Source organism: Poecilia formosa, unplaced genomic scaffold (assembly GCF_000485575.1).
Source record: "Poecilia formosa unplaced genomic scaffold, Poecilia_formosa-5.1.2 Scaffold104, whole genome shotgun sequence".
Lineage (NCBI taxonomy): Eukaryota > Metazoa > Chordata > Actinopteri > Cyprinodontiformes > Poeciliidae > Poecilia > Poecilia formosa.
This window is the reverse complement of record NW_006800043.1, coordinates 104,122-115,833: the sequence shown is the minus strand read 5'-3', so window position 1 is coordinate 115,833 and position 11,712 is coordinate 104,122. Positions and strand designations below refer to the sequence as shown.

At 38.2% G+C, this 11,712-nt stretch overlaps 1 protein-coding gene across 1 annotated transcript; it reads right to left on the bottom strand.

Moving 5' to 3' along the window:
- Nucleotides 1–4,941: 4,941 nt before the first annotated feature.
- Nucleotides 4,942–11,519, bottom strand: LOC103142995 (NAD-dependent protein deacylase sirtuin-5, mitochondrial-like). Its single transcript, XM_007559345.2, has 9 exons — nt 11,400–11,519; nt 10,574–10,678; nt 10,026–10,159; nt 9,691–9,916; nt 7,790–7,877; nt 7,643–7,696; nt 6,330–6,453; nt 6,045–6,160; nt 4,942–5,858 (listed from the first exon to the last, which is right to left on the bottom strand). Exons 2-9 carry the CDS (start codon nt 10,671–10,673, stop codon nt 5,786–5,788), a joined length of 915 nt encoding a protein of 304 aa, XP_007559407.1. The 5' UTR covers nt 10,674–10,678; nt 11,400–11,519; the 3' UTR covers nt 4,942–5,785.
- Between the last annotated feature and the right edge of the window lie 193 nt (nt 11,520–11,712).

The following is an 11,712-nucleotide window of genomic DNA, read 5'->3' as shown; positions in this document are numbered from 1 at the left end:
TCAGAAGTGCAGGATGACAAGCTACAGCTTGTAGTCAGCAAGCTGTCAAGTGAGAAAGCGTCAACATACCTAGATGAATATACACCAAGGCTGTAAATGAAGAGGTAGTATCCCTCACATACATTTCTACAAACAGTTTTTTTTATTTCAGAGTTTTTGATATAACTTGAGTGTATATGTCATGTAGCTTAATATAGCAGAAGACAACATTAGATGCCTAAACAAAAAGTAGGAAACTTGTTTATGATTGCAAGAAGTACCTGCACTTGTTGCACACGTTTCTGTTTGTAAGCTTTGAGTAGATCAATAGCCATCAGGCACATGAGATTCAAGTACAACACCCACTTTTCAGAAATCCTCTTAAAGCTTTAGATAATTCAGATAATCTGAGTGTGTACGTGTGTTTGCGCATGTGTCTTTGTGTCCAGTTTAAGCGTCCTCCATCGTACGTGAGGTTGTCTTTCGAAGCATCACGTGCCACACTGAAGCCAACAGTTTGCTGCACGCAATGCATGGCAAGGAAATGCACAGAGAGACAGACCAACAGACTGAGACAATGGCCGATGCAGAATATGTCAAAGTAACTGTGTTTGAGAATTGGTTTTATATTGTGATGCTCTTCAATTACGTGAGGTGTTATTGTTAGAATAAAAATGACAACAATATTATTGTCATTGTAGTTTTCCCATAGCAGTTCATTTGTTTGTTTAGTTTTTAGTTATTCTTGTGTTTTGTTCTTTTGGCAATTACATTTATGACTCTTAGATTATATCAAGTCTTTTCACCTATGGTTTGTAGTGTTTAGTAGTTCAAGCTTCTTTTGTGTTATTATTAATCTCTCTTCTGTCTGTCAGTTCCACAGCTGTTAATAATCATCTGATTATCACATCTGCATTTTATGTCTATTTCCACTCACCCCTATATATAAGCATTTAAACTCTCTGGGTTTAATTTTTTATTGGTTCATCTGTTCTCCACTGCTAGCCTTTGCTCGACTCTGCTGTAAATTTGTCGTGGTTTGTTTTTGAAGGTATTTAGTTTAGCTGTGGTCAGCTCCCGCCATTTTGGATTTGTGGACCTTCAAGTGTTGCTTTTGTTAGCTATTGCTTTTGTTAGCCATTTCGTTAGCTATTATAAAGCTATTAGAAGACTTAAAGTGCCCAAAGGAATTTTAATTGTGGCAACATTAAAATATCTCTTAACCAATATAAGAGAGTTGCAGTGAATTATTACAAAATTACTTTTTTTGTTTGTTTGTTTGTTTTTAATGGTTATGGAAAAAAACACCAAAACATGATCCAGCTAAGGCAGGACTACTCTGCTGTAGGTCATTATAGCAATGTCCTTTTCTGATGAGGACTGAACACATACACAAATGTTTACAATGGCTTTTTCAGAAAGTTCACCACACACACCCATCCATTCATAGCCTTCAGCAAAAACAAACAAACTTACCTAAAAATATATATACATTTATATTTAAGCCAGAGCAGAGCTATTTATGTGAAATGGAATACTAACCATATGAAAGCACAGCCTGTCAAATTAAAGACATCCTGCATTGCTAACATGGCAGAGTGAACCGTGTCTTTCTAAACAGATGTGGACATGTGCTGTGCAACTGGATGGCTTCAGTATGGAATTGTGTAAAATTTATGAAAGTTCAGCCAGCCTTCCCTGCTTTTCTCTGACATTTCTGCCAGTCTGCACATAAAATGAAAAGTGTTACGCACACACAGGATGAATTCACACTGGGTCTGGCATATTTTTCTCCTGAAGCACATGCACTAGTGATGGGTCATGCCCAAAAGCATCAACTCTAAGAGTGGTGAGCTTTATAATAGCTAACGAAATGGTTAACCAAAGCAATAGCTAACAAAAGCAACACTTGAAGGTCCACAAATCCAAAATGGCGGGAGCTGACCACAGCTAAACTAAATACCTTCAAAAACAAACCACGACAAATTTACAGCAGAGTCGAGCAAAGGCTAGCAGTGGAGAACAGATGAACCAGTAAAAAAAATTAAAACCAGAGTTTAAATGGTTATATATAGGGGTGAGTGGAAATAGACATAAAATGCAGGTGTGATAATCAGATGATTATTAACAGCTGTGGAACCGACAGACAGAAGAGAAACAACGTTTCTAACATTTTGTTTTTACCCTAACAACAACAAAACAATGTTTTGCTTAGTAGCATGAGGGCAGAATAACACCTCTCCAGATCAGAAACAACCAATCAGAGCCAGGAGGAAGGTCTTAGCACCATCAGTCATGCTCATGTAAGTGCTGCTCAAGATTGCTGATTTACTGTAACGGTTATCAGTGTCCATCCTAACTAGTCTGCACATTCACGAGAAGCTCTGCTGTGAGGAGCTGCCATAGCAAGGGGAAGGGTGAGAGCAGCACGTACACAAGCTTGATTGACAGTGCTAAGACCTGGTTCTGATTGGTTGTTTCTTACCAGGACTTTTGCATTTCTGCAATTTATTTAACATAAGTTCAAAAATAATATTGCAGAGATGCATGTCAATAAAATGTATTTAAATTACAATAAATATTTGTTAAGCTGCTACCAATGACAAATCTATTGCCCTAAACAATTTAGGTCTCAAAAACCATTTTCCACTTCATATCCACAAAGAAGAAGACAAAGGAGGTGGAGGTTGAGTTCTCGGGTCAAACCTGCTCCAAAAATGACAGCCGAGATTTCCACTAAGTGCCTCTCTGTGTTCTTCTCTCCGAGTGACAAATAGAAGTTGGCCTTACTTCTGCCTCCAGGAAGGCACTAGTAACAGAAAAGCAGATGTGGAAGATCCAATCAAGATAATGATGATGGGATGCAATAACAGAGATTCTTTATTGAAGACAAAAGCATGTGATTTTAGATGCCATGTTTGAGAAAAACGAAAAAAAAAGAAAGAAAGAAAAAAAAAAGGAGCCACAAATAACGCTTCTTACTAAAGTGGCCCGAGATCAGGTTGTGTGGCGCCGCTCTGCTTTGTGAGCTAAAAAATTCATCATGAGAGAGCTAAAACTATAGTGGCCATGAAACGAACCTACGAGAAGAGGCTCCCCTGAGATCATACTTGTACTCGCACACTATTCTCTCTTTTGGCCACAGGCATAAATGGCTCTCTTGAAAGAGTCTCTTTATGACTGTCTATTGAACACAACCTTCCATGGTCAGTATCACAATTATTTTTACTAAAGAAAAAAAAAAAAACTGTTAAACTTAGTCATGCAGGAGGGTTTTAGACATCTGCCATGAGCAGACCAGCGCTTCCTAACCTCAAGGGCAGACAACATGAGGTATGGAGAGATTTTAAACAACAAAGAGGACATACTCATTAACTAAAGACAATAAACCAATTTAAAAAAACTAAAAATAAGCAACAAATTATACAGCTGCAATAGTTTTACTGAAAACTGAGTGCTCTTCCCAAACCACTTTATGACAGTTCTTAAGTGTTCTAAAATGAGTGCTAAACGCTTCATTGTGCAGTAGAGTACTGGTAAAATGTTTGGTTGTTATATTTAAGCCACTCAGGTCAAACGTCAACATCCGAGTGCGTCTTGTGTGGCAGCCATATTATAATAAATATCAAGAGGAGACTTGCCTCAAATGCAGCTATTTTATGGCATGTAGGCTGGCAAGAGTAGGAGATTGATTTGTTGACAATGTTAAGAGATTCAAAGTGGATAAAAGGGGTATGAAATGACTTTTAAAAAATTGTGTATGTGTATACGTAAAATGCTTTTTTCATACGTAATTACAGGTAAATACAATTACTGATGTTTAAGCGAAAGTGAATCGTTTTCTTATCCTTTTTATGGAAGGATGATGGGATAGGTCAATCGACTTGAGAAGGCGGGATCTAAACCCCGCCTCTCACCTGTTGACCACTGGTTTAGGCACCAGCACCGCTGGCGACCCCACTAGGGATAAGCGTGTGAAATAATTGACTGATTGATTGATTGATTGATTGATTGATTGATTAACTGACTGACAGACGGACAGATAATGTTCAAACATCATTTTGTGACCTCAGACTCAAGCAGACTTGGATTAGGCCACATCAAAAATTCCAAAATAAGTCTACCCCTGAACAACAAACAAAATACCTGAAGACGGGTATTGGAGTGGCCTTACCTAAATGGAAACTTAAATTTGATTTAGATGTTGTGGTACAACCTTAAACAGACAGTTAAAAAAAAAAAAAAGAGTTGGCCAAAATTTCTCCACATCAAGGTAAAATACATATTGCCAGTTACCACAGTTCTTAATAGGCTTAGTGGGACAATTACTGCTTCAGTAATTGCCCCCTGGGGCAGGTTATTAATGTCAACCTGCCCTTTTGTGTAGGGGCAGGTTGACATTAATAACTTTAAAAAAATTTTGATGAAGTGAAATGGAAATCTTTAAATTGTCAAAAAAGAAGAAAAAAAAAACAGAAGAAATCTTTGGGGCAACAAATACCCCAAAGATTTGGGGTATTTGCAACAAATACCCCAAAGACAGGGGACCAGTGCTTTGACCTACCCTGCTAGGTTATTGGACCTAGCAGACAAGGTCAAAGCACAGGTCCCCAGCAGGTTAGGTTATTGCTGAAATAACCTCTTCCACTGTTCTTTTATGGGTCATGAGCAGAGAAATTTGAGAACTCCTGTTATAAATAGTGCAGCTCCAACACAAATGTTTCCATATTACAACCCATTTCAACTGTGAAAGGTACGAAATGCAAATATGTTAAGCCTTATGATAGAACAGTCAGGATTAACAACTGAGCAAAACTGCTAAATTGTTTCCATCTCCCCTCCCCAGAAGAAAAAAAAAAACAACTTAAAGAAAGCTAAACGCTGGCCTCTAGTGTTCACATTAAGCACATGCAGGGGTGTATTCTTTTACTGTGAATTAAAGAAAAATGAACGGCACAAAAATCAGTATGCATCACTGTAGAATTTTAATAATAATGCTTTATGTAAATGCATCGGCAGTATTAATACCTTTAAAAAGTAGCTGTGCGTATAGTTCATAGACAATGAAAATGTAAAAAAAAAAAATCATGTTATTACTTTTTGTTCTAACCATATATGATTGAGAAAAGAAGACACAGAACAAAATAAAAATGTATCTAATGTCTCCTGAATACGTCATACATGTAACCAGATGACTTCAGACATAATATCAAACACAATGAGGAGTAGGTTATTCTTTACAATTTTTAGTAAACTAAACACTTGACTAAATCTCTGCAACATTGCTTGATTTGCACTTGAGGTTTATAAGCAAGCATTTGGTGAAAGTTGAATCAACAGCTTGGAAAGGCACAACAGCATGTCTGCACACCTGTTCATTGGACAGCAAAGGAACAGAGGAATCCCATCCATTGGCACAAGAAAGAATATTAGTTCTTGCTACAGCATAATTGTTTCTACTAACAGAACAACCTCCTCTAAACATTTCATCTGAAGAAGGAAGATAATTTCCTACGGAAGTAAGTAAATGCGGAGTGCATTCCCTTTCATAATGAAGTTGCATTTTCTCACCTTTATTCCAAGAAGAGAATATTTGTTAAAAAAAAAGTTCACCGGTCTGATTCCAGTTTGTAAGCAAGATTTTCAAGTATTAAGAAATTCATAACATTTACAAAACAAAAAAAAAACTTTTTTTTTTTTGTAGTTTGCTATTTGATAAACTGTGATGAAATACAGCAGCTCTGGATTGTATTAGAATGTAGAAGAAACCAACAACTTTCATCTAATAAGAACAGCCTAACGATTTTTACAATTCCTCTGACTCATGTGGTGCCAGAGCCAGAGGCAGCGTGGTTCCACATGGACCCTGGAAATGGTACCTGTGTCCCATCAAACAGAGAGTAAAACATAACACAAATGTTAGAACGCTGAGGAGTAGTGGTGTTAAATCTGCTAATGATTCTTTTGGTTTCTTTTGAAGCTAACATTATAAATGCAGACTATCACACATGTTTGTTTGTTTTGTTTTTTTTTTAAATAGAAGCTTAGTGTTGTTACTAACTTACATGAAGTATTCAGTTTTTGGTGTTGTATTCATATTAAATTCTGCAACCGGAACACCTCTGGCTGCAACCCGGGGACCAAACATGGCTGCTGGGTAAACAATGGATGACGTCCCCACCTGCAAGTAAACAACAGGGAGCAATAACCCAAGAGTCAACTTCAGATTTCTCTGGACAATGCCGCAATTCAGGTCAAGTCCTTAACACACTCTGGAAAAATACGGCATTACATAAAACTGTCACACAGGTGAAATGTGTGTCAATGAGCCTACATGAAAGACAACTCACCACCAGACAGAGGTCACAGATTTCCATTTCCTTTTCCACATTGGTCAGAATGTGAGAGTCCAAAGTCTCCCCAAAGAAGACGACATTGGGCCTCAGAAGACCGTGGCAGTCTCTCTCCTCACATCTTTATAGAACAGCAGCAAGAAGTATAGGTTAATTCAGCTCCTACTTACAGTAAAATAAATATATAAATAAAATAAAAACAGCAAAACAATGAGGGTTCAGTCAGCTGAGAAACGTGGTTCAAAGGCAAAGTCAAAAATAAAAAGGGGGCAATCACCTAAAATGCCACTGAGAAATGAATACAGAACTCTTTGGTCATATTTAGGCAAAATTTGACCTCGAAGAACATCACTGCCCTCTAGTGGACGAGTTTAATTCCCTGCGTTGCCTCTGAATTTAAAGGGCATGTGGAGTTGCATCGTATCTCCTGAAGCCAAACCGTATGTGTCAGACATATAAAACGCCTACTTAGCATTATACATATACAGCCATTTATTTATGAAGCTTTGATTCACAGAAGAGTTGAAATGAGAATAAGATAAGTGGGACAGCTTGATAAGATGTGCCATTAAACAAATGCTTCCATGCAAATGCGTTAGCAGACCGTTCCTTTCATAGTTTCTCTCATTCTTCTTCTGCATCTTCTATTGAAAAATTGTCCCTACTGAGTGATGCTCCAATAATGCTGTCTGCCTGGAGGGCACAAATGAAGTAAAGCAAAGCTAAAAATTGAAATCAGAACAGAGGGCTGTTCAGGAACGATGTTTGTTTACCAGCAGCAATCTGCCACATTTGTGGCACATTTGCGTTTGTGCGTGTATGTACCACGCACATGCATTTGATCCCCCGTTTACTCTAATCAGAAGAGCATAAAGTGACATTCAGCTAAAAAAAAAAAAATGAACTGAATGTTTGAGTTTGGTTGTTTCTTGGTTCTTTTAGGGTGAGACATAACTAGTTTTCATTTAGTTTTTTTTTATTTTATTAAAATCTAGGAAGCATATAAAATAAATAGAATATAAAACATGGACTTTTTGTGCCACATTAAAGAGCGAATGAGTGAAATCCATGTCTGAAAACCATTGCTGAAGTGTTTTAAATATAAAACTTAACACATTTTTAATAGTTATTTTTTTACTATGTATGAATGTCTAACCAGCTTAAAGTCAAGGAGATTAGAGGTTGTTCTGTCAAAATATTTCAGGTCGTAGACATTAGGAACACTCCCCTGAAATCAGCAAAAAGGGGAGCCAAAAAGCTTAGGAAATATATTTGTCAGTGTTAATAATATGGTGTGTAGATAATCTCACCTTGGCAGTTTATCCACAGGGATCTCTGCATCAGGAACATTTGCGCCAGGTGCTCTGAAAACAAACAAAATGTGTAAAAACAGAAGGGATCAAACCACACATTCTGAATGTTTATTAATGTGAGTATATTCATCAAGGGTTGCCTACCCTTTGCTCTTTAAAGCAGCACATATGGGGCTTTGCTTGTTCACGGTCACTTGTCCACAACTCATACAGCGTGTCTCCAGCAGACTGCCTGCGGTTACACACACACACACAAACATACACACAGTACACAAAATGCAATGAACACAGAAATAATTTCATATTTTTAATAGCTGTGGTGCTGCTTGGGATCCTGAGAAAATCAAAAAAACATTACAAACATTCAATGCTGAGTCTTGAGAATGTTTCACTGGAATACCATAATCCAGGGGTGTCCAAAGTCGGTCCTCGAGGGCCGGCATCCTGCACGTTTTAGTTCTCTACCTGGTGGTTATAAGGACCTTTTCAGCTTGTCAATATTCCTCTTAGGGCTTCTAACGAGTCATCATTTGATCCAGGTGCATTTAACCAGGGAGAGAACTAAAACATGCAGGATGCCGGCCCTTGAGGACCGACTTTGGGCACCCCTACCATAATCTCTTTGCATGATATTGTCAAAAAACTCCATCATCCTAATCGCTGAATGCAGGTGTTGTAATTGCTTTCATGACACGGGTATCTAAACAAGCGCATAGAGATGCAGACTCTTTCTACAAACATTTTAAAGAACGGGTCCCTCTTGGGAACTAGTCAATTCCAGCTGTAAATAAAGAGGGATTCAATGCAGCAGATGCTGAGGTTCAAAGTGTCACCAACATTGTGCATGGTCATTAGCTACAGACCTGCAAGCTTCCCGTAATCTTACAGAGAACTTCATAACAGATGAGTATCCGTGGCTGAGCAGCTGCAGTGAAGCTTTACACCAAATAGTTCAATGTAAAGTGTTGAATGTAGTGGAGTGAAGAACACCGTCACTGAACTCTGGAGCAATGGAGACAAGTCCCTGGCAGTGACGACCATGATCATGAGTCTCTTGTCTGGCAAACTAATGTGCAGGTCCGTCTTTGGCATTTGCCAGGAGAACAGCACTTGTCTGACTGCATTGTGTCACGCGTCAAGTTTGGTGCAAAGAGGATTATGGTGTGGGGCTGTTTTTCAGGAGCTGAACTCATCCCTTTAGTTCCAGTCAAATGGAACTCTGAATGCTTCACCATATAAAGACATTTATTTGGTAATTTCATGTATCTGACTCTGTGGAAATTGGAGTATGGGAATGGGCCCCTTATTTTTCAACAAGATTCTGCACTAGGACACAAAGCAAGAGCCAGAAAGACAAGGACGACGAGATTTGGTGTGAAAGAACGAGGCTGATCTGCAGAGTCCTAATCTTAACGACAGAAAATCTTTTAGGATGAGATTACATCACGGTCTGGCCACACAAATTCAGTTCAGGAAGAACAGTCAAAAATGACAACTCCTCAGCTTCACAGAAAGCAAATCCAGAAGAGTTTAAACTGTTATAATTGCAAAGGTTGGTCTGACATTACAGTATGTGAAATAAACATGGGATGACTCTTAAACTCATCTGTAAGCAGAGGCAGACAAGCAAGTACTTTTAGAAATGGTGTGTTATAATATTTATTCCTCTTAATTGTGAAGAGTTCACAACAAAATCCAAAACTCAAACTCAACCATGTCTCCTTGTTTGCACTCTTTAAGACATGAGGATATATTGACCAAATGGCTGACAAAATGTGTTATAATCTGTCCACTTCATTTGCTCATCAAGTGTCTAAGACCCTTAATACTTGTCACTTCATTAGCTACGAGGAACCTTCATGATACTTTTCCTCAATTAAATTGATTTTATTTCACATTTCAAGTGAAAGGATCAGCTTCCAACAGAAACATTCAAATTACATTTTGATATGGTCAAAACGTGCAGAAAAAAAAAAAAAATCTAGACAATGGCTCGTCATGTTCTTACAGATTTCATCGCTGCAGAATTTCCCACTAATACTCACCGTGAATCTTGAGCACATGTTTTGACCCAGCCTGTCGGTGCAAATCATCTTGGCACTGGGTGATGACCACCACCGAGCGCCCCTGCTTCTTCAGACGAGCTTCACACTCGGCTATGGCCAAATGAACGGCGCTGGGCTTCTTGTCCAAGACAAGCTCTCTCCTGTAGTGATAAAACTCCCAGACCCGAGACGGGTTGCGAGAGAAGGCCTCTGGAGAAGCAAGGTCCTAGGGGAAGGAGGGGGGCGGGGGGTGTAGATCCACGTGGACAAGTTTAAAGAATGGAGCTCAGAGGAAGAATGTTGTAATCCGACATAGCTTCGTTGTTTAAATGTACCTGGGAATGCCACTTCCTCCACTTCTCATGTTCTCCCCTGAAAGTCGGTACGCCACTCTCTGCACTCACACCTGCTCCGGTGATGATTGCTATGTTCTTGGCTTTAGCGAAGGCCTTCCGGAATTCAGACATGTCTGAGAGTTGAACGAGAACTTATCAATATCCAACAAATTTACATTTAAATCATCTCAATTAAACAAAAGGAGGTACATTTTTTTTTTGCAATGTTTTAAAAACATTGTAAAAATGAAAAGCTGGAAACTTACAAACCTGTTAAAACTACATTTTTGTAATCTAATAGTCGTGTTGTTTTTAGATTTTTCTCACCTCCATAATGTTAAGTAAATGAACAGCCAAAAATATTGTTCATTTACACAAAATTCACCCAAAATTCCAATTTAGTGAAAAGAGTAATACTTGCATATTTGTCTTTAAGATACAGTACATCCCAGTTACATTGAATATTGTTACGCCTAAACAATTTTCTACTAGAATACAGCCTGGTTGAAAGAGTGGGTCAATGTGGTTCTAAAAAGCTTTTGTTTTACCTGAACTGGGGCTTCCTGGTTCAATCACTGGTCCTGTTGTCACATGTGTGGAGCACATGCGAAGACCAAGTGAAAAGACAGCTCGGCTTTTGAGAAGCATTGTCACTAAAAGATCAGAAGAAACAAAACAAGTGCCAGTTTGTTTTTTTTTTGTTTTTTAATAGCTTTCCACACACAGTTTTAGAATTCTTTAAGGTTTGTAATATTTCCTATGAGATTTAAGTATCATCCCTTATGATAATAAATGACTATCAAATATGGTGCAAAAATGCTGTGCAGTCCGAGATGTATTTTATTGCAGCAAGGAGCTGCAACAGTACCGACAGAGTCTGGGGATCTTTACACTGAAGTAATGTACACATAGAGGAAAGCTTAAGGATATGTTTGTTTAACGTAATACCCAACAATTGGGAAACGGGAGAAAATAAATAGTTGAACCGACACACCTATCAACACAAACAAAGTCAAACAAATGGAAACAGGTTGAACTGAATGTCAGCTCTTCCATTCAAAACAAAGATTATACACCCTTTAATCTCTGTCGGTATTCTGAGATTACGCAGCGTTCTTTTCTAATGTTACCTACATTTTTAACTTGAAAACTCACAAACAAAAAAATATGCCAAACATAGTTTTTAAGTAGCAGCCTAATGTCGTTATATTTCAGCAGGATTCTTTACAAAATGCAGACGTATTGTGTTGCCCAACAGTCGTGAAGTACGTGACTGCCTCCTAAAGATGTCGTTAGAGCAAAGAAAACCACGTAACCTTAACTTGCATCGAGCAAAAGCAACGTGAACGAAAGCAGTTTTTTAAAAGAACTTACATGTGGAGCTAAACTGCACCGACTTTGACAGGAGTTGCTTTTTCGTCTGACGAGAAAGACACGCTGGGCTTGTTTACTTATCTGTCCTCAATTACCAGGAGGGGCCGCAAAGTAACAAGAGTGTCGTAAAGCCAAGATTATGTGTAATTCCAGTGCGCCCTCTAGTGGTTGATATCCTTAACTCGCTCAGGAAGGTATAATTATTCACTCTCCAAAACAATTTTGCCTCAATTTACATGAATAATAATAATAATAATAATAATAATAATAATAATAATAATAATAATAATAATAATGCTATGGATAAAAACAA